General features: G+C 45.4%; 1 protein-coding gene and 1 long non-coding RNA gene across 3 annotated transcripts in view; both read right to left on the bottom strand.

The window, feature by feature from the left end:
- Positions 1 to 3,219: 3,219 nt before the first annotated feature.
- On the bottom strand, positions 3,220 to 13,361 carry LOC311581596. Its single transcript, XR_014773817.1, has 3 exons — positions 13,203 to 13,361; positions 10,996 to 11,300; positions 3,220 to 3,261 (listed from the first exon to the last, which is right to left on the bottom strand). It is a non-coding gene; the product is annotated as an uncharacterized lncRNA (long non-coding RNA).
- A 7,469-nt stretch (positions 13,362 to 20,830) lies between these two features.
- PUM3 (pumilio RNA binding family member 3) overlaps positions 20,831 to 23,560 on the bottom strand; it is a 34,058-nt gene continuing 31,328 nt past the window's right edge. For both annotated transcript variants that reach the window (XM_084755381.1, XM_084755382.1), the window contains exon 18: positions 20,831 to 21,132. In XM_084755381.1, the coding sequence (XP_084611507.1) occupies positions 21,000 to 21,132 (133 nt within the window). In that variant the 3' untranslated portion in view covers positions 20,831 to 20,999. The remainder of the gene's footprint in view (positions 21,133 to 23,560) is intronic.

The following is a 23,560-nucleotide window of genomic DNA, read 5'->3' as shown; positions in this document are numbered from 1 at the left end:
GTGGCTAGTGCTTAGTCTAGCCAGAGAGGTCAAAGTTGTTCCGGAAACTTTGGTGGTAGTTGTGGAGGTGGTTTTGGTGGCAATGACAATTTGGTCAAGAAGGAAACTTCAGTGGTTGTGGTGGCCCTGATGGTAGCCATGATGGTGGTGGATATGGTGGCAGATGTGGTGGTGGGGGTGGTGGATATGGTGGTAGCCGTGTGGATATGGTGGCAATGGGGATGGCTACAAGGGATTTGGTAACGATGGAAGCAATTTTGGAGGCTGTGGAATGATTTTGGTGATTACAACAACCAGTCTTAAAATTTTGGGCCAATGAAGGGAGGGAACTTTGAAGGCAGGGGCTCTGGCCCTCATGGTGGTGGTGGCCAGTCCTTTGCTAAATCATGAAGCCAAGGTGGCTCTGGAAGTTCCAGCTGCAGCAGTAGCCATGGCAGTGGCAGGAGGTTCTAATTACAGCCAGGAAACAAAGCTCAGCAGGAGAGGAGAGTCAGAGACTTGACAGGGAAGCTGCAGGTTACAACAGATTTGTGAACTCAGCCAAGCACAGTGGTGGCAGAGCCTAGCTGCTACAATGAAGACATGTTTTTAAACAACATTCACATGTGTGGACATAATCCCTCCAGGAGTGCATGTGTGACTAATTGTATAACATGTTATTTTGGTTTCCATTCTGTGAAAAGTGTAAAGCATTCCAACTAAGGGTTTTATGGCAGACCTTTTTTCACCCATGCTGTTGATTGCTAAATGTAATAATCTGCTTATGATGTTGAGTAAGTGTCTTATTTTTTTAATGTGCTATGTCAAGTTAGTCTACTCTGAAGTCATCTTGGTAAATTTCCCTCAGTGCAGTGCCAAGTTATATTTGGAAATTTTTTTATGGTTCTTGGATGGAGAAGCCATTGTCTTCAAAACTCTTGGTGTAGTTAAACTGCAGCTAATGTGACTCTAATGAGTTTCACCACTGAAAGGACCATTCAAGCAAGGTCATGATTTGGTTATAAAATGGTTGTTGGCACACCCTATGAAATATCAAAATTGAATAATAGTATCAGATAAAAGAAGACACAGGAATGAAGCTTGTGTAGCATCCATTATCATGTGTAATCAATACATGATTTAATCCTCTTGAAAAAAATAATTACATTCCAATTCTCCCTCTAAGAATCTTGACAATGTGCTAATAAGGCCAGATGTGGTGGTGCATGCCTGTTATCCCAACACTTGGGAGGCAGAGGCAGGAGGATCTCTGTGGGTTTGAGGCTAGCCTGGTCAACAAGAGTCCAGGACAGCCAAGGCTACACAGAGAAACACTATCTCAAACACACACACACACACACACACACACACACACACACACACACACACACACACCATTGCTAATAAATTCAAGTCTACAATCAGATGGGATCCAGTGGGCTCCCTCACTTATTCTTTATTTGCCTCTACTGCCTGATGATTCTGAATACACTTACTCTGTCGATTCTTTCTGTTTCTTTATGAACTTCTTCACATCAAATGTCATGTAAGGTAAGGTAATGAACTTGAGGTCCTAAGGTAATCAGAGTTAGAACCTTGCTGTCAAGACAAATTCTGAACCACTGCAAAGTACTTTTCAGACCTGAAAAAAGATCAAATAAATATAGAGGCAAGTTTGAAGTTCTTTGTGTGTAAGCTCCAGGAATCTCTGATTCTATCAATGTGTCTATATGGTAGTCCTGGATTTATATGGAATGGTCCCACTGGACTCTGTAGGGACCCTATGAAACATGTCTCCAAGAATGGTTGAATAGAAGATAGAAAAATAGAAATAGCATATCTTAAGAACATACTTAACTCTTCTCTTTAAGCCTATACAGTCTGGTCTTCAAACACATACACTCTCACACACACTCACACATCTGCTGTGTGCTACCATGTGTACTTAGAAGAAATCGTTCAACAGCACTACAGTCTTATTGGCTGATCTGATGAAGTCATCTTGTCATTCCATTTGTTAATGGACTATAGAGGCAAGTGGTTGATTCACAAAATATCTGATAGAATGGGAAGTGACTCCCTTGATAGAATTACAGCACTTAGCACAGCATTTTGAGAGGCCGTCAGGACAGAAGAGGAACCACTGTCAAGCAAATTGATGACTCTGTATTTACAACTGTTCCATGGTATTTGCTCTAATTTTTCTTCCGTGTGTGTGTGTGTGTGTGTGTGTGTGTGTGTGTATGTGTGCATGTGTGTGTGCATGTGTGCATGCGTGTGTGTGTGTGTGTGTGTGTGTGTTTGAGGCACTGTCCACATATGTATTTGCATATGTAGGAACAGGTGTATGTAAATTCAGGTGCATGTGTCTATGCATACACATGTGGAGGCCTAAGGTTGAATTCAGGAGTCTTCATCCATCACTCTTCTTCGCCTGTTCCTTGAAGCAGGGTCTCTCAACTGAACCAGAGCCTGCTGCTCACCTTGCCTAGCCAGCTTCCTCTGGAGATCCATGACTTTGCCTTCTGAGCAATGGAACCACTAGTGGGCCGCCATTTCCACTCTGTATTTATATGGGTCCTGGGGATCTGAACTCTGATCTTCATGTTTTTATGGCAAGCCCTTTAACCATGCCACCATCTCTCAGTTCATTTTTCTCTAACTTTAAAAGACTTGTAGAGTATACCTCTTTGGATGAAGACACTTGTGTTTTATTACAAACAGAAAGGACATTGAATCTTGGATTGTCTCTTAAAACCAAAGCTATCCAAGAACTCACTCTAGAGAAGATTTCAATAACAAGGTTATTGTTCCTTGTACCAAATCTGCAATGGTACTCTCGATCCTGGCTGTTAAAAAACAAAAATCAAATAAAACAAAAACATGGACAAGAATGGAAGTTTTCAAGACATCTTAGAGTTGTAGGTAAAACTGTTAGTCTAAGATCTATGTGTGGGGGTATGTACATGTGTGTCTGCAGGTATATGTGTGTACATGTGTGCCTGCAGGTATATGTGTGTGCATGTGTGTCTGCAAGTGTATGTGTGTGCTGAAGCCAGAAGGGGATATATCTTCCTCTGTTGCTTTCCAACTTTCTGTTTTTTCTTTCTTTCTTTCTTTCTTCTTTTTTCTTTTTTCTTTTTTGGAGAGCTCACCAACTGGGTAGAATGGCTTGTGAGTGAGCTGCAGGGTGTCTCTGTGTGTGGCGCTATCATAAACTTCCCAAGACAAAGTTTAGTTCTCCAAAACAGTAGTGCAGCATGGTGCCGCTGCAACAGGAACCTGTGTATTTCAGGAGCAAAGGACAGTGTCCACATTTTCCCTAAACTAGGGAACTCCGATGATGCCTCGGATGTGAACAGCTCTGTAGGTCCTGGCAGCCCAGTTTTCCTTTGTTGGTGTCTCTCATCTATAAACACATTTAAATCCAGCATTCAAAAAACTCTCCTTAAAACAAAACAAAACAAAAAAACAAAAAACAAAAACATAACAGAGGAAGCCCTTTACTAAGCTTAAAACAATTTCACCAAATCCTCCCTTATTAAGACCATCTTCTGATTATTTAAGTATCTTGAAAACAGTGAGAGAGAGAGAACTCATGGAATCCTTTGTCAAATTCATAAGACTGTCTTAACTTGATTTAAGTGACAGTCATTCAAAATGGCAATGTTCAGGTGTCAACGTACAGAAAATAACCATGGTGTTCATATTACTACTGAGGGGTTGGGCTGGCAGCCAACTTTAAAAAAAAAAACACTTTAACGATGCTTTTCTTTAAGCAGCACTATTGAAACAACCAGTTTAGACTCAGCTGTGTACCAGCAGGAGTTGCTCAATAAGGAGGAGCTACATGCCCCTACTAGAAAACAAAGTAGCATCTTATGTCAATAAATCAGAGACTGTAGTCCTGAACCTGAGACCTGGACAGTCATGCCCCTGTAGTGTACCTCACTGAGAGAGGATAGTCAGTTGCCCTGGACAGCTGATTGAGTCTCAAATGGGGGGGGGGCATGGGGAGCCTTAGCTTGGAGTACGTCTCACTCCTGTAATTTTTTTCCTGTTAGTCATATGCGTCCTTGCGTTGCACTCTGTAAAGAGGCTGACATGTTTGCAGAGGGCACTCGCTCATGGGGTGGTAACCCTGAGAAATGAGCAACAGAAAACCATGAGTAGGATAAAAACAACCAACACTGGCCACAGTCAAGCTTCATTCACCTGAGAGAGCGGCCAAAAGTGAGGCAGCTAAGTGAGCTTCCCGGAGACCATAGTCTGAATAAGGCCTTACCACAAACATCCATGAGAAGAGACCCAAACTGAAAACAGAAAACAGAGCCCTTCCTCAGAAAGGCAAGCTCCACCCACAAGCAGAATTCAAGCTTTCCAAGGCCAGCATGAGCCTTAAAACTCTCAGCCAATTAGATATGAATGCATAAACTCAGAACTTTTAACAGCCAGTCCTCGTCAGATGTAGTGGCGCACACCTTTAGCCCAGCACGAAGGAGGCAGAGGCAGGAAGATCTCTGTGAGTTTAAGGCCAGCCTGGTCTACAAAATGAGTCCAGGACAACCAGGGCTCTGTCTCAAAAACACCAAAAAACAAACAAACAAAAATAAAAACAAACAAAACAGCCAGTCGTGACAAGAAATAACATGCTTTAATCATCATTGCTTCATAAACTAGATTGTGCTATGTGCTTTTTCTTGGTGCATGAAGTAAACTTTTGTTTTGTTAAGACAGTGTTACTCTGTGTTGCCTTGGCTGTACTGGATTCACTTTATAGACCAGGCTGGCCTCAAATTCACAACGATCTGCCTGTCTCTGCCTCCCAAGTACTAAGATTAAAGGTGTGAGTCCCCACACTTGGCACTATTTAACTCTGAGATAGGGTTTCTCTGCGGAGTCTTGGATGTCCTGAACTCACTTTGTAGACCAAGCTGGTCTCCCGAACTCACAGTAATCCACCTGCCTCCACCTCCCAAGTGCTGGGATTATAGGCATATACCACTGTGCCCAGCTCTGATTTTTTTTTTTTTACATAATGGAAACCATGAGTTAAATCTGACTTCAAGCACAGTTGGATTGGGGTTCAAATGATGCCATATAGACTTCGTATCCACCCCTTTTCCTCCATCCTGCCTTCTGTTACATTGGCAAGAGTAACTCAAAGCTGCTATCACAGGCATATTGCAACTTGCTGGACAAAGAGCCCACGCTCTTCAACAGTTTAGGCAGATGCTTCTACTACATTCTTACCTCTGGGTACCCAGAATTAGGGTGGAGAAGAGGCTGACCAAGAAAAATCATGATGTCGCTGTGGATGCTGGGAAACCAAAGCCAAGTTTGGTTTGCTCAGTTAAAAAAAAAAAACAAAAAAACAAAAACTAAGGAATTAACTCAGCCAAACAAGAGTCATTTGGGGATGATAGAATTAATAGGCAGAATAGCAAGTGAAGAAATGTAACAGTGAGCAGTTTCTGCGTGACACTCCTGGAGTATAGTATTCAGTTGTTCATACTATACCTCATAAGAGACTTTACATCACCAGGAGAAGGCCACTGAGCCTGTATTCATACCATATCAATAAATCAGAAATTGTAGCCCCAAATGTCAGAGACTAGGACCCTCACGTCCACTTACTCTATGTAACTGAGAAAAGCTAATCAATTGATGTGTGCATGAATGTCATGTTACCGACCTACGTTATCATAGAATAGCTAAGTCTAGTGATGGGCAGTCTGTCCGTAGGAAGGAAGAGAAGGCAGACCCTCATATACATCATACATACATACATACATACATACATACATACATACATACATACATGTGTGTGTGTTTGTGTGTGTGACATATATGCTTGGCTAGCCCAGAACTCATTATATTGACCAGGTTAGCCTCAAACTTATATCAATCCTCTTTCCTCTGCCTCCCGAGTGTTGGGATCATGGACATACACTACCATACCCAGCCTTCAGAGCCCCATTTTCTAAATCAGAATATAACCTGGGACATTAACACCACAATAACAAGAGGGCATTGTTTTAGTTATGGTGTCTCTTGCTGTGGTGAAACACTGTGACCAAAAGCTACTTGGGGAAGAGAGGGTTTATCTGCTTGCAGTTCCAGATCATAGTTCATCATCAAAGGGGGTAAAAGGAATTCAAGGCAAGAACTTGGAGGCAGGAGCTGATGCACACACAGGCCATGGAGTGCTGTTTACTGCCTTGCTCAGTCTGTTTTTGTTTGTTTGTTTTTTGTTTTTGTTTTTATAAAACCCAGGACCACCATCCCAGGCATAGCACTACCCACAATGGCCTGGACCTTCTCACATCAGTCACTAAGAAAATGTCCATCAGAGTTGTATGTAGCTGGATCTTATGGAGATCTTTTCTCAATTAGAGTCCTGTCTTCTCTGATGACTCTAGACTGTGTCAAGCTGACATAAAAACTAGCCAGCACAAGCATACTCATGGGTTAGTGGCTTCAAGGTGGCCAACATATTCCCTCGCCTTCATTTTCATTGAGAAATGTGAATAAAAAATATTCACAATAAGCTGGGTATGGTGGTGCACACTTCTAATCCCGGCACTCTGGAGGCAGAGGCAGGCAGGTCTCTGGGATTTCAAGGCCAGCGTGGTCTACATAGTGAGTTCCAGGACAGCCAGGGCTATGTAGAGAGACTGTGTCTCAAAAAACAAAACATTCACAACCAACTTCAGAGCCTTGCTGTGTACAGGAACAACTTGCCCTCAAGGGCCACAAGGACAACACATTATCCTCCTTGTTCTTTCAGTCCCAGACCTGATGACAGTAGTAGTTACTCCAAGGTGCCATCTGTTTGAATCTAGTATGGCACTCTCAGAAATTTACTTATCATGGAGAATCAGAGAAAGATTTCCCAGAGTACAGAACTGAGAATGGAGGCAGAAGGCACAGGGTACCTTCTCAGCTGAGTGGGAGAAAGGACTTTCTGAATGGACCGTGGCTCCCCAGGAAACAGAGAACAAACTCCCTCTTCTCAGGGACAAATGATTGAGCAGATATTCACATAGGCAAAAAGCAAGGCCACCAGAAGACATGAAAGTCCCTACAACGTAGCTGTAACCTGACTGTGTGTTCAGGAGGAGATAATCTCACATGAGGAGACTGTAAAGAACTGTGTTCTTGCCATGGATATTTCTCAGCAATAAATCCCACTGGAGCACTGCCTGCATGATGTTATTTAGGACAGTTAAGGGAGAGTCTGGAATGACTGCAATGCCATTTAAATTCATTATCTAATGCTAATTAAAACGATCTGTTTCTCTGTCACCAAGGAAAATCTTGTTAGGGGAACTGAGGAGCTGAAGCAAGTTGTTAGTGAGCACACTTGATTACATGGTCACAGAACTGGCTATCGAACACATGTGGGGGAGGGTTAACCTGCACCTGGCTGTGGGAGGGTCTGAAGAGCCATCCAGGCATCTAAAGACCACTCCACCATAAAGCAGAGCTGTCCTTAATTCTCTAAGGCCAGGAACTTTGCTTTCAGCCACCCAACCTCTCTGGAGGGCTAGACTAGTGGGTTTCAACCTTGAAGCCACAGCAAATTCTTCAAGGGTATTTTCATACTCTGGGCACCAGATCCCTGCCCCAGGCAATTGCACAGGAATCCTTTATAACTTGGCTAAGCTCTTTAGAAGAGTTCAAGATGCAGGTGGGATTGATCACCCCTGCAGTAAGAGGGCTCTGTCACCCCCCTCCTCCATTTCCAGACTGAATGATGGGATGTCATTGGCTTTCCCCATTCCCCTCTTGCAGGTTCAGGCACTGGCTTGTGATGCTTAAGCCTCATTGTCAGCTTGACTGGATTTGGAGCCATCACCTGGGAGCCTCACATTTGAGTATGTTTGTGAGTGCGTTTCCAGAGTGGTTTAACAGAGAAAACTCACCCTGAATGTGGGCTGCAGCATCCCATGGGCTGAGGTCCTGGACCGAATATAAAGGGAACAGGAGCACTTCTGCGGCAGCAGCCCTGCATCCTGACTGCAGAGGCATGGGGACCAGCTGCACTATCACACTCTTGCCACCATGGCTAGAGATGCTCTCACCACCCTGTCTTTCCTTCCATGGTGGAATAACCTATCAAACTGAGCCATAATAAAACGACCTTTCCTTAGGTTGCTATAGTCACAGGAAGAGGAAGGTAACAAGCACACTGGCTATCAGTCTGACTGACCCACACACCCGTGAGTATCTACTAGACACCAACTGCCTGTCTCAGTTATCTTTGTACATGCCTAGCACATCCATGGTCCTCTACATACATTGGATGCATGAATAGTGCCGAGGTCAGCAACTCAATTTGCAGTTTGCCTCGGCTTTCTGCTTCCCTTTGAGGAACATTTTAGCCATTTTGCTGTGCTTATTTTACTCATCAGAACAAGAACAGTGGGCTATCAACTGTCAGTAACAAGAGATACTCTGTTATTGGCAGGGCATCCTGAACAGCAATGGCTTAAGTGAAGGAGGCGTTACTTCCTATGGTACAGTCTCAGCCTTCACTAGCATCATCCACATCACCTTGGAGCTTGACAGAAACATCAGTTCTGAGACATCAAATACATGCAATTGGAAACTTTTGGGGTAGGATACAGAACTCTTTTTAATGAGTCGTCCATGGATTTAAGAAGCACTACCCTACAAATACAAATGTGAGAAAGAGGCTGCCCATGGAAAAGTCCAAAGAACCAAGAAGCAGCCAGGGACCCATACCTCCTTCTGCTCGCCGTTCTCACTGCCATCTATGAACCTTGTCCACAGGGAAGCTGTTGGAGTCCAGCATCAGAAATGGGTCTAACGGAGTAGGATGGAGAGTGCTTGCCTGACGTTAGCATGACTTTGTGTCAGAGCTCAGAACTACCCCCAATATCACACTGCAAACATACCAAAACTGGTAGAACAGCAAAAACAAGGTACTTCTCTCTGTGAATAAAGCTGAAAATGACTTCTGGCTGGATACTTGACCATCCAGTTCAAGATCAAGGTTCTAAAAAAGGAAAAAAGGCAGTAGTGGTGTGTGGGGTGGGGGTGGGGGGTGTTAGAAAGATAAACCAGTGGTTAAAATATTTGCCAGACCAGAGTTTAGATCCCCAGAACCCACCCACAGAAATTCTGGTAGCCTATTAATTCTGATCTCAGAAGGCAAAGATAGGATTACCAGAGTGAGCTGGCTAGCAAGACTAGCCATATTGGTGAGCCCTAGATTTTATTGAGATCCTACTTTAATGACTGAAGTTGAGAGAGTGACGGAAGATGATTCCTGACATCAAGTCTGGGCTACCGCACGCACATACACCCACACAGGTGTGCCCCTACACATGTATACTACATACATGAAAAAAACATGTATATATACACATGCATACCACACATATATACACATGTGCCTCCCAAACATGCTCAACATGCAAAAAAGCATGCATATATGCACATGCATACCACACATGCATGCACACAAAATGAAAAAAAAATCAAGGGCCCACTTATGTTTTTTTTTTTTTTTAATTTTTATTTTTTTCACTTCCGGGGTTTTGAAAGAGTAAACCATTTCCTTGTGTTGTAACCAGTCATCCAACCATGGCAGCTAAGGAGAGAAAACCTATGGGCACAGCCATGCTCACAGACTGCTCTAAATTCATCGTGCCATGGTATCTTGTTCCTTCACAGTCCTAGGGGGGAATTGTGACTCTAATTTTATAGATGAGAGAAGTGGAGCTGAAGAGGCTGCCAAGGTGTATCCTAGGTTTTTTTTTTTCCAATGATAAAACTCTGGCCCAAACCAACTTGCAGGAAGGAGGAAAGGGTTTATTCAGCTCCAACATGTCACAGTCCATCACGGCACGGAGGATGTCAGGGCAGGAACTAGCAGACTATGCAGGGACACTGCTTACTTGCTCGCCCAGCCATGTTTCATGTACAGCCCAGGCTGTATCTGACTAAGGTTGGCAGAGCCCACAGTGCTCTGGGCCCTCTCACATTAGTTAGCATGCTAACTAGTTTTGTGTCAACTTGACACAAGCGAGAGTGGAGAGTCGTCTGAGAGAAGGGAATCTCAGCTAAGAAAACCACCTTCCTAAGATCGGGCTGAAGGCAGGCCTGGAAGGCATTTACTTAATTGGCAATTGATATGGTAGGGTGCAGCCCACTGTGGGTGGTGCCACTCCTGTACCTGTGGTCTTGGGTGCTATAAGAAAGCAGAATAAGCAAGCCACGAGAAGCAAGTCATGTATCCAGCAGAAACCATGGCTTCAAGGATCGGGTCTGATAATCACCTGATGTATCTCAAGGTCTCCTTCTTATAGGGGACAGGAAACCCCATAAGTCAAGCCCAGAAAGTTTGGCTAGCTCAGCCCAAGTCACATGCTTATATGCTGGAGGAGAGGGTCTAGAACTCTCGCCTACCCACAGGTCTTACACAGTGCCATAACACCACCCTCATTCCTAGGCCAGACTTCCCAGGCTCTTAGCAATCTGTCTCCCACCTTATCCCCAGAATAGGGTTATTAGTAGGATAAGTAACATAGAGCAATAGCAGGCATTACCCATTGTATGGGAAAAGTCAGGAAATCTCTCCCTCACTGTGGCCCAGGAAGAAGGTGGGCATTCCTCTCCTCATTGGAGGGCACTCACTGCCTTGTACAGGTCCTGTCTGCCCTTATGTCATACTGCACCACTGGCGAGGTCCCTGGCATACACACAGAGAAGGAAACCAGTGGGTGGCATTGGCCCCACAAAACATGAAATATAACTCATCTCTAGACAGCTATGACCATAGGCCCTAGGACCCCTCAGGATATGCTGGAGTCCACATGCTCACTGCAGCACACCCTGTACAATTTTAGTCCCAACAGATATTCACATAATGTACATAATAATGCAAACAGTATGTAAATTAATTACCTTTTTACCACTTAAGAAATAACAACAAAAATACAGACATGTTCAGCACATACATTGCGTACGTATGTGTGTACATACCTGTGTGCAGATACTCGTGATGGGGGTGGAGGCCAGAGGGCACTGTCAGGTGTCTTCTTCAGCTATTCCACCTGATTTCCTGAGGTGGGGGGGCGGGGCACTTCTTGCTGCACAGGAGCTTGTTAATTTGACAAGACCAGCTGGCCCATGGGCCCCAGGATCTTCCTGTCTTCACCCCTTCTCCCCAAGCATGGCGATTTACATGATGCTGCACTCAATTTTTCACGTGGATGCTGGGGAATCCGAACTCAAGCCCTCACGCTTGTGTGGCAAGCCCTTTACCAGTTGAGCCACCTGGCCACATTCTGTGTGAAAACATTAAAAAAAAAAAATCTGTTTTCTGAGGCTCAGGATGTAGCTCAATTGGCAGATTATCTGCCAGGCCGGAGGAGCAGAAGTTACAGGTTAGCCAGAGATACATAGTACAGTCTCAAAATGATTTGTGATCCTTGGTTGGCTTAATCTACATATACAGAGAGCTTACTATATGAGTTGTAGAGACTATACAGAAGCAGGGAAAGAATTAAAAAAAAAAAACCTCAAAAAGTCCCAGGGAGAGCTAAGGATATATATGTAGGCATGCAAACACTTGCTTTTTTATCTTTCATTTTTAATGCTGACTGACTTAAATAGGAGCTGCAAACTTATTCCTCCCCACTTTCTGGGACTCCGCATCTTTTTTTGACTGTGCTTCTGGTCTTGGCCTTAAGCAGCTTCTCCAAAGAGGTATTTTAAGTTGTTCCTCGTTTTCATAGAATGTCAATTTGTCTTTTGCCCACTTGAGTTCTGAAACAAATGTTCCCTGCATGTTATGTGCTTTTCTTGATTCAAAGGATTCTAACATTGTGTATGAGCGAAGTTCTCCGGCTTAGGTCTTCTAAAGAGAGGAGAAAGACTCCTGCTTTCCTCAATTATAGAACTTTAAGGAACAAATTTCAAGCTAGCAAGAAGCTTTAATATTCCCCAGAATGGTGGTTGAATAAGGATGGCCCCCACAGGCTTATGTCTTTGAATGCTTGGTTCCCAACTGAGGGATTGTTGAGGTTTAGGAGGTGTGGCCTGGTTGGAGTAGGTGTGGCCTGGTTGGAGTAGGTGTGGCTTGGTTGAAAGTGGTGTGCTGGGAAGTTTCAAAAGCCCGTGTCAGGCCCAGCCTAGCTCTCTTTCAGCTGAGTGCCTGTGGACCATATGTAAGCTCTCACCACTGCTCCGGCTCCATGCCCACCTGCCTGCCCGTCTGCTGCCATGTTTCCTGCCATGATGGTCATAGACAAACCTTCCAAAGTTGTCATGAAGCCCCCAGTTAAATCCTTCTACAGGCTGCCTTGTCAGAGTGTTTCATCATAACAATAGAGCAGTAAGTAGGACACTCAGTAACTGAAAATGTCACCCTCAAACATTTTCTTCACAACAAAATTGAACGTCATCTGAATGCAAGAAAATGGCTCTCCACAGCTTACCCACCCCTGCACTGCTGACGCCATGACAGCAGTGGGAAGCTCGCTTTTGCTATTTTGGAATCAGTTATTGTCTGGCCACTATCCTTTACCAGGGCCAGATGTGGTCTAGGTTTTGTTGAGCCAAAAGTTGCACAGTTATATAACTGCACGTAAAGCATCAAACACACAAACAACAAAACGCAGCAATGTAATATAAAAAAAAAAAAAAACCCTGCCATCCTTATACAACATACAATGAATCAGGGATTTACATATAACTTATTAATAAAAAATAATTGTGATAGTATAGTAAGCTAAAAGGATACAGCAGATTGAAATCACACACACACACATACACAAGGTCCTAGAACAAGATGGCAAATTTAGATCAAGGGTAAATTCTACCGGCCAGCTCCTCTCAGGGGTTTCCTATGCTATTGGATAGCTAACATTTGCAATTCTACACACCATACTATCTCCACTTTCAAATAGCTACGTCTCCCTTAGAAAGACTGGTGCCTACAGACAGGCAGACGCTGCTCTAGCATGCTCTTGAGTGGGGCAAATCTGGCTCCTTTTGTCAGACAGTAGAGGTTTTTGTTTTTGTGGGGTTTTTTTTCCATTTTTCTTTTAAACATGTAACCAATAACCCTGTGGCTCCAAAACAAGTCTAGGAACATCTGACCATCTCATGTTTGACAAGGCATCTTCACACACACACACATACATGGCCTCCACATCTGACACAGCATCCTGAGGTATTATTCCTACCTTCACACGGGGGAGAGGGGAGGGCTCTGGAGATAACACTTGCCCACAGTCTTGGTCACAACCAGAGCCATACTGCACCAACAGATCTTCTGAAGATGGACTGGAGGGCTTGCTTACATTCAGCAGGTCTACTGCCCACTAAATAAGTGGATGGCTGAATGCAGGTGCTTTGCTTTTTAATGAAGAAATTGATGATCAAGATCACCTGCTGGCCAGCGGGTGGACCCCCTCCTACCATAGCTACATCTCCAAAGAAACCCAAGGCAATTTCTGCTACAAAACCCACCCTGGGGGGGGTGCATGGGGGGGCTGTTATGCCTGTCTTATCTCTTGGCACTTACTCAAACTTGACCTCTGGAGGTCAAGACTACAAAGCAACTGGAAGGCTCCACTTCTCTGCTGAACCTGCACTGATTGAACCTAGAAAATGACCTCATCTTACCCCCTGCCTTCCCCGCCCCTCCCTCCCCACCCCACGACATGGAAACAGCCTCCCTTTCTAACCTGTCTAGCTCTGTGCCATCGACACAATGGAGTTGACAGACTTCACAAGAAGGTGTTGTGACAGGCAGCCGCTCAACGTGCTATTTCTATCAAGGTCATTTGCATTTCAAAAGGATCCTATTTGGGCTCAGATCCCCACCCCCCATCCCCACCTGCTCCGCACCCTCCTTGGTTCCCAACCCATAAGCAGAAGTGACTGGAAGGGGACTGAAGATCTGCTCTTCTTACCCTAGACAATAGCTGAAGCAGCCAGAGCCTAGCTCTGCCTAGCCCCAGCGATTGCTGCAGGAGAGGGGAGCGGGGGTGGGGGAGGTGGGGGAAGATGTTCTACTTCCAAAGGCTGAAGAGTTTATTTCACTTGCGAGTCACAGGCTTCTGAGTTGTCAGGGGACCTTTTGAATAATTTCCAAAGTGCCAGTGGTTCTTCTACCTTTGTGTAGGAAGCGTGGCCCGAGAACGACCCCTGATTGGGCCAGGGCCAAAGATGGGGTGGGCCAAAGATGGGGTGGGCGGTGCCCTCAGTAAGGAAGCTGAAGCCTAAGCTGCACCAACTTCCCACCAGCCAGCCAAAGTGCAGAGGGAGCTTCACATCAGCCGTTCCAGCCTGGCACTCCCAGACACTATCCTTTCTTGCCTCTCACTTCACCTGGTTTTCATCTTCCGAAGCAGTGTGATCTGTGTGCAAATACGTTTCAGAAGCCATGCCGTCTCACCCGGTTAACCGCTAGGAAGGGCCAGCAATAAAGATCCCGAGGACTGAAAGGCTATTTATTACAGAAGAGCAAACCAGGCTGCTGCAGAGAAGACAGGGAACAGCAGAATGCCGCGCTTTAACACACCTTGAGCCCACGACTCTGCTACCTTACGTTATCACAAAGACGTGAAGCTGCCTGTCAAATATCAACCATGTTAATACGTCACTGAGAGATGCAACTAAAGATCTGTTAAGGCGAACAGAAGTGATGGAGAACAGTACCACCTATGCAAGTAGCTGCAGTCCAGGGGCCAAGGAGCCTGGGATTCCAAAGAGAGAGCACCTTTCACTATTTTGCTCAGAGCAGCTGCAGAAGGCAAATGTTCTAGAGTCTTATTGGATGCTGTTAATAAAGGGGACTACTTTCTTTGGTGCACTAACCAATCACTGTTCCCCAAGGAATCAACTGTTGTGACTTGGGGGACCTGAGCTCATGATTCCTAGGGAAGGGCAGGTCATCAATGGCCTCCTTCCCCCCCCCCCCCCCACACACAGTCTAAGATCACCATGGAACTCAACCTCTGGCAAGGTGCCAGATGGACAACCGATGTGCCCAAAAGGCTGTTATTCTCAGCAGGTCCATGTGTAGTTAGCTTAGATGCTGAAGTACAAATAGCAGAGTAGTAAGACAACCCAAACTCCTATCTGGTTAAATGCTTCCCAAAGAGCACGTTCCTGCTGTGACGCAGGTGTCCCTGCCCTGCGGTTGAAGCAACACTAGGATTCACTGGTAGACGCATGGGCAGGGCTGGGAAGATGAGCGTTAAGTGCAAGACGAGTTCTATTTAAGAGGAGAGTCTGTTTTCAAGCATCTGGAAATGATTTAAAATAATCTAAATTATTCATTATGCCTAATTGTAGTCATTAAGAGCTCGAAGTCGGATGATTCTCATGACCTTACCCGCTATCACCTCCCACCCAAGTAGTCAACATACGAGGCACCGAGAGATAATCACGTCTTCCCAAGACCTAATTAAGAACAGAACTACGGCCAACAGTTCCCGTTCCCACATCTTTGCAGCTCCATCCATCTATGGGCTTTCAAACACACATACATTTTGGATAACATTTTGTAAATGAGAGAGACATTTCCCTGTTTATGAGAGACTCCAAAGCATCATCCTTTGACCGATCTGGGAACGGAGGCATCAGCAATGCCTTCCAAAGCACTGTTTGGAGTGGTGTGTCTGTAGGCTAGAGTGCAGCGCAGCCACTTTGGACTACCCATGAAATGCAGACTAGACGAACAGCACACTATCTCCCGGGTGACATCACTCATGTCAAAGCCTGAATAATTCATCCAGACACGGCGTTTTGCTTTATGCAGCTAGGACCTGCCAACCTGGCCGGGATGGCGAGGGACGACAAAACACAGAAAGGCTGGGATCAGGTGCGCTGGGCTCTCTGATGGAGAAGTTGGAGCACCGAGGGTATCATCAATCAGTGTGTTTACTATATACAGCTGAACTGGAGGTGGGGTTACTACAGCTGAGCTAGGTTAGTGGCTTTGCCACTCCCATGGGGCTGAGACACTGGGATGCTTGACATGGCCACGCCCATGTCAACGATGCACTCACTTAGGGTTTATCCCTACAACATAGGCTAAGGGATTTGGAGCAGTTGGTGGTGTCTCAAATTTAGGAAGAGATCATGGAGAGCATGGTCTTACCTGTCTCCCTGGCTAGGCAGCATGACAAGTTTAGGCGGCCCTGCTGTGCTTGCTTTTTTTTTTCTTGGGCTGCTGGTAATGGAACTCACGCCCTCCTGCATGCTAGGCGAGTTCTCCACAGAGCTACATGGTCAGCCCCAGTGGCAGGGTTTATTTAGTTCACTGTAATTGGTTCCATATAAACCAGTGACCAGAAACACTGTGTTCTCTTACTCTCTCTCATTTTAGGCTAGGCTGGCTTCAAACCTGTGACCTTCCCACCAAAGCCTCCCACATGCTGGGGCTGCAGGCAGGCTTGGACAAGCCAGCCTGCCTGCTAGTCACACTTATTCTGAGTACAACATTACCTCTCTAAGATCTAACTAAAACAAACTTACATTATTTAGTGTATCTGCCCTCGAAGGCTCATGTGTGTGGTGTAGTCATGTTACAGGGCATGTATAGAGGTCACAAGACAATCTCTGGGAATTGGTTCTCCTCTTCTAAGTGGGTCCCAGGAAACAAGGACCTACTTTTGTCATATGTGGTTGTAGGTGCACACTGGGCCATTTTGTCAGCCTGAGGTTTACTGTTAGAAAAGATTAGCCTGCTCTAATTGAGATGTGATCTTCATAAAATGTCACTGAAAATATAAACAGAAATGCTAACTCCTATCTTAAAGAGTCAGTCTTTTGAGCTTGGTCATGCAAGAAGCCATGGCCTCAGCTGGGAGTAGTGGCACACACCTTTAATCCCAGCACTTGGGAGGCAGAGGCAGGTATAGTGAGTTCCAAAACAGCCAGAGCTACATAGTGAGACCCTATCTAAGAAGCCAGGGCCTCTGAGTCTCTTAGCCCATTATGCAAATGCCTAGGACATCAAACGTGAAGAAAAGGGCATGCCCATTCCTCATGGGCAGTGTCTGACTCCTAGAAGCAGGAAGGAGTTGATGTGAGTTGTGACTGACCTATGATCAGCTGAGTTTTCCGATTATGGAAATACTCAAAAGCTTCAAGCTTATCCATGGAAGAAAGTATGTCCTTTAGGAAGCCAGGTCTATGTTTTTTGTACTTAGAGCCATCTGAAAACTGCTGTATACAAACAAACTGGCATATCATCTCCGTTTCCTCCACGTATAATATAGAATTAAGAGTAACGGCATAGAATGTATGCCGTCACTTGACCACGTCCCCTGGATGGGGAGACCGGGTGGCACTCAGAGGAAGGATAGCAGGTTACCAAGAAGAGACTTGATACCCTATGAGCATATAAAGGGGGAGGAGGTCCCCATCAGTCACAGTCATAGGGGAGGGGAGTAAGGGGAAAATGGGGGGGGGGGGAGGAATGGGAGGATACAGGGATAGGATAACCATTGAGATATAATATGAATAAATTAATAAAAAAAAAGAGTAACGGCATAAACTCACAGGAACAAAGTAAACAGGACTAGCTCAACTACTCATCTATTCCTTTCCTACGATAGATATTTGTTTAGTTGGTTTTGAGTTTCCAGACAGGATTTCTCTGTGTAGCCCTAGCTGTCCTGGACTCACTTAGTAGACCAGGCTTGCCTCGAACCCACAGTGCCCCTGCCTCCGAGTGCTGGGATTAAAGGCTTCTTATCCTATTTTGTAAACTAGATTTTGTTCCAAATGTTCCATTCTGAGAGGTGCCAGAGAGAAGAACTACTGAGACCCAAACTGCTCCTTGAAAACCTGCATGGTGCTGGCTGCAGGTAGACGGCTTGGAGCCACCAACCCAATGTGGCACAGCCGGGTTCCAGACAAAAGGCCCAGACAGCGACATCTGTAGGATGGCATTGAAACGGCAGGATGCTACCCCACAGCCCACACTGCAGGCACAGCAGAGAGGACAAGCTGCCTTCTCATGGTCTCAGGGGTCTGCAGGACACATGGAGAAAGAAGAAAGTGTCCAATAAAGGCCAGATGGAGAAGGAATCAGAAAAGGGGCAAAGCAAAGTAAAACAAAAGTACCCATCATAAGTACAGCATCCTGGGAGACAAGAGATATCATATCCTAGAAATCAGAAACACTTCACTGGAGGGGGGGTGGGGTTAGGGTGGGGGATGGGGAGGCAAGAAAGAGGAGGAAGTAACTCACCAAGAAAGCCAAGAAATGAAAACAAGAAAAAACAAACAAACAAACAAACAAACCAACCAACCTGGGGGGTTGAGAGGTTAAAGGTTAGACTCACAATTAAAATACAAATAAACAAGAGTTCCTAAAAGAAACATCAGGAAAAAAAAAGGAATGACCAAACCAGAGACAATGAATTTCCTAGAATGAGGGCTTTGGCTTTTCTCATTTAAAGGCAAGAGACACAGTCACATACCTACCTATACATCTGATCCTGGAATGAAGACACAGGACTTTAAAAAGTGTCATCTCTTTCATCACCCCCAAAGGTTACCTATGACGTTTCAAGATGGCACTGGGCTTATATTGTAACTTTATACACTACAGACAGGATTAATGGCTCCAAACTCTGATAAATATCCAGCTAAACTGTCCAAAAGGCAGAGCAGAGCTTCAGACTTGCTAGCACTCTGCAACTCAACTTCCCGGGCATTTTTTCCACAGGAAGTCTACCAGAGGCTGTGACTCATCCAGGTAAGAGTGCTAAGCAAGGAGAAATAAGGGAAATGGGTTTTCCCCAAGAGATGAAGGTGCAGGGTGATGGTGGTGGGCGTGCAATTCTCAGGCCACGCAGAAAGCCACAAGTCTCTCAAGGAGATGAGCCCTCAAGTGTTGGGCAGTGTGCCAGGCTAATACTATTCATTGGGCTGCAAATTTCTAAGGATCCAATTTACAATCAAATGAATGTAAACGAAAATGGAGGTCTGCTTTTCCATGTCATCAGGAGTTCAAGGCTAACACAGCTCCATTTGACTTTAGACTGCAGCTCGATATCATGACAACTCTCAACTCTTTTCACCTCTTGCTTAGCCACGCTCAGCGTGTCTGCCATCTTTCCTTATAGTGGCAAGACAGCAATCTCCAAACCCCCTGCCCTCTTGAGCACAGCTGCCAGACAGCTGGATTGGCGATCTGGGTTCTCAGAAGCCCTCCCCAGCACATCCGCCTTTCTTCCGAGACTCCCTGGCTGTCCTAATCCCACTACCGCTCTTCTACTCCAGACTCACGGGAAACACGCAGATGGCTGGATGAGTAGTTGCACACCCGTGACCTACACGGGACACATCAGGTGGGAGACACTGATGCAGCAGCTCCAGTGAGCACAGGAATCACCTTGGGGAGCCGTACCAGAGAAACAGAAGAGGAAAATGGCTGTAGAGAAGTGTTTAAGTAATTCTGGCGAGAAGTTTTACAGGGAGGGAAATGTAAAACCCCAAGTAAATGAAAATAAACTTGGCAGTGACTAATTATAGGGAAAAAATACAATGGTGGTGGGTACAAAATGGCTGCTCGGAATGTCCTGATTCAGTACTCGACAACGAATGTGGAGCCCTTTTACACAGACGCAGCTGACCTGGGGTGAGGACAGCAGAGGAAGAATGGTGGGGCTCTCAGCATGTATTTCTTGCAGTATGAGGGCACGAGTATCTAAAATGTAAATATCCAAACACACAATGAAAAGCCTGTTTAGAAACCCACCAGAGCTAAGAACGCAAATCACTAAGGAGAACGTGAGTTAGGGGTGTAGGAGATGCTGCTTTTGCTACAAGCCACATAAAAGTGCTTCTCTTTTCACTCTTAGAGGCGAAACAAGTAGCACCGTCCCCACGAATGGTCCTTTCTATGGGGAACTCAAACCTAAATCATGACACAGTAATCATACGGAAACACAATCAATTCTGTCTTTCCCCCATTTTCCTCCCCACTCCATGCCCAACTTCCCTGAGAATCTAATAGGGACAGGTGTCAAACCTTTGGAAAGAACTTCATACACCCCAGCAGGTGAGGGCAGGAGAGTCTCAGAGCATTAGTAATCCTGGAGCCTTGAAGTCAGGGCAGGAAAGGCACAGCCAATTCCCCTGGGGGCCTAATTCCTCAGAGACCAGATGGGTGTCTCATTACATCAGACTTGTGGAGGAAGGACAGGACTCTGTACTGAAGACACCTGCCATGTGAGCCCATGTGGTCCACAGAACTCTAGCTTTGCTGCTGAGAGCCAAACATACTTTTAAAATCCAAACATCCTACCTGACTCAAACCTCTACATTCTAACATATTCCCACATTTCCCCCTTTTACTCAGCCCATGGGCTGGGATTATTGTACGGACTGCCCCAAGATATTCACCTTGACTATCCTGAAGGCCCAAATGCAGAGATAAGACCTTCCCAGCAACCTTGACTTTAGCAAGGAACCGTGATCTACTTCCTCTAGCACGCCGTCCTCCATGACCTGGACTTCTCAGAGCAGCAGCAAACCTGTCTGAACTCAGCCTGTGTGGTAGCTGTCCCCACCGCAGGCCACCCTCATGGCTTCTTAGAGTTCAGTGTACTTTACTGCTCCTGCCACATGGCTTTCTCTGCCCTAACACTGCTCTACAGTCCACCTCTTCCAGGAAGCCTTCTCAGACTGCAGCTCTCTCCTTTCCTGAATCAAGCCATTCAACCACACTGTACACACCTGGGCCCATCGGATTAGTCTGACCACTAACGTTCCACATCACTGCCACACTGTGAATGGTGAAGTGGTCAATCTGACAGATCAGACAGTTGACATTCAACAAAGGTCTATTTTAGAAAGTTTTATATACATAGGTCCTTTAACAAAGTACACAAGCATAGAGCGTCCAGCCATGTGGATCCCAGCCTTCTTCCCCACTGGGGAACAGGTTCCAGCTTGTTCGTCCAGCGGGTTCGTCCAGGCAGTTAGCTGTTCAGTTTGCTCATCTGGAATGGCTATGCAGTCAGCTTTTCAAGCAGAGTTTCAACTCCTCTGCTGGTGCTCTTGGTCTTTTCCAAGGTAGGAATCAGGCTTTTCAGTCCAGCTTTGACTTTGTTTACAACCTCCTGGTCACAGCTCTGCAGAAGGCTGGAGAGAGAAAAGAGATTGAGAAAATTAAGCTCCATAAAAACCCTGCAGCTGCAACACAACCCACATCGATGGTGTAACTAATTCATCACTGAGCCACCTCCTGTAGTTTGTACACTGTATTAAATAGATTTTAAATAGTCATCAGATGAGGGCCACCAAGATGACTCAGCAGGGGAAGGTGCCCGGCCTCTTGCCAAGCCTGATGACCTGAGTCCCACCTCTGGAACCCATATGATGGAAGGGAAAATGACTAGTGCAATGTGTCCCCTGATTTATATATATTGCTGTGGCACGTATGTGTGTGCAGATACCCACACCCAGTAAATAGACAAATAGATGCAGTTAAGAGGATTAAAATACCACAAATGAAAGAGAGCCAGCAGTGTACATTCTGAAACTATGGAAATGCTTTATAATCTTGTGGGTGGCGATAAGACTGCATTGATTCGGATTACCTTATGTTGGACTTGTTTCCTGCCCTACAACTGTTTGGCAGGTGTAGTGGTTTGAAGGAGAATGGCTCCCAGAGGCTTATATGTTTGAATGTTTGGTTGAACTGTTCGGGAAAGATCAGGTGTAGCATTTGGGGGTGGGTTTGGGTTTTCAACAGCCCTCTGTCCCCTGCTTGTGGATTAGACATTAAGTTCTCAGGTACTACTCCAGCACCATGTCTACCTGCATGCCGCAGTGTTCCCTGCCATCATGATGGGGACGTACATGCCTTCTGAAACTGTACACAAGTCCCCTCCCCCCCAAAGCTTCCCTTTTATTAGTTGTCTCTTCACAGCAATGAGACAGTGACTAAGACAACAAGGTACTGCCTTTTCTGGATGACAATCCCATAAGCAGAGACCACGTGCTGTACTCACTCATGGACACCGTGCCCTGTATTACAGTGATGGCCAAAGAACATTCTCTACATAGGTGACGTCACCCCATGGACAGGCATGGACAGCAGAGCATGGGAGGACAGCCCAGCGCCAATGACCTTCTCATTGAACTCTACACCAACACCACACTGAGGTGAAGTAGAAGTGTCCCTGATTTGGCCAGAAACCTGCCTGCTGTCAGTAACTCGAAGTCACTGTCTCAGACTCAGTTTTCTGATCTAGAGAATGGGATTAACACCAGAACCCACCTTCTCCTCAGGCTGTTTGCTTTTGGTGAGAGAACTAAATCCAGGATCTCACACATGCTGGGTACAGATTCCACCACTGACTATGTGTATTCAAGGCTGTACTCTATGGCCCAGCTGCACCACACTCAGGTGAAACACACTCAACACTGAGCCCATACTCAGGCAAAGCTAGACCCTACTCCCCAGAGGGCTAGTCTTAAGCTTGAGATTGATACTTAGTAAACAACAAATGTTAAAAGGCTCCTGACCTAAGGCTACTATGCCGAAATTTCCTTCTCTCGTGAGTTCTTTAGGACCACTTATTTATTTATTTATTTACTTATGGTTTTTTGAGACAGGGTTTCTCTGTGTAGCCTTGGCTGTCCTGGACTCTCTTTGTAGACCAGACTGGTCTCGAACTCACAGCGATCCACCTACCTCTGCTTCCCAAGTACTGGGATTAAAGGTGTGTGCCACCACGCCCAGCACTAGGACCACATTTAAATGTCAACCTCTGAAATATATTCTAGAAGGACATCACTGGTCTCAGTAACTTCCATGTATGTCAATAAAGAGGAAGGTGTGTGAACAGCACCAGGCAGCATCTTACAGTTCATAAATGACAGCCAAGTGCCCCATAAGGGACCTGTCACTCAGTGTCCTTTCAGCCACATGGTTCACAATATTAGTACACGTTAGCAGCCACACAGACATGGTAAAAGGTATTCTACATGTCTTGTTCTCATAACAACTTTAGGATTATTATTACCTTTTTGTTTTATAACCAAGAAAAACCAGAAAGCCCAATGACTTTCCAAACCACACAGTAGGCAGGACTTGAGGCCCAGGCAGACTGCATAGGGCCTGCATTCCTAGGTGCTGGAGAACTGGACTTCACGGTTATTTCTCAGCCAGCACACAAGGCTTTTTCTTTTTCACCCCAAATGATTTTTAAGAAGCTAAATAGCAACTGTGAGGAACAAACAACAAACACAGCATTAAATATTCCCAAAGAATATATACACATTCTAACTAAAATGTAAACTGGCAGGGAATTTTGGCAAATGCATGCCAGGTAAGTATCCAGCAAACAAGGTGACTGCATTGGAAGTTCTGTTTAGAACCTCTAACACCATGTGTCTCCACACAGTTCCAGGGATAGCCCCACAAGAAACACACTGGACCATTCCTATGTCTGATCTACCCAAGGAGTGCTGACTGATGAGCAAACTACACATTAATTTCATGGCATCGCTGGGTTTCCAGCTAGCTGAGCAGAATGAAAGCGTGTGCCAGGAGGCGCTAACA

This window comes from Acomys minous (assembly GCF_964271855.1).
Source record: "Acomys minous genome assembly, chromosome: 2".
Lineage (NCBI taxonomy): Eukaryota > Metazoa > Chordata > Mammalia > Rodentia > Muridae > Acomys > Acomys minous.
Note: the sequence above shows the minus strand (reverse complement) of the source record. Positions and strands in the feature narration are given on the sequence as shown.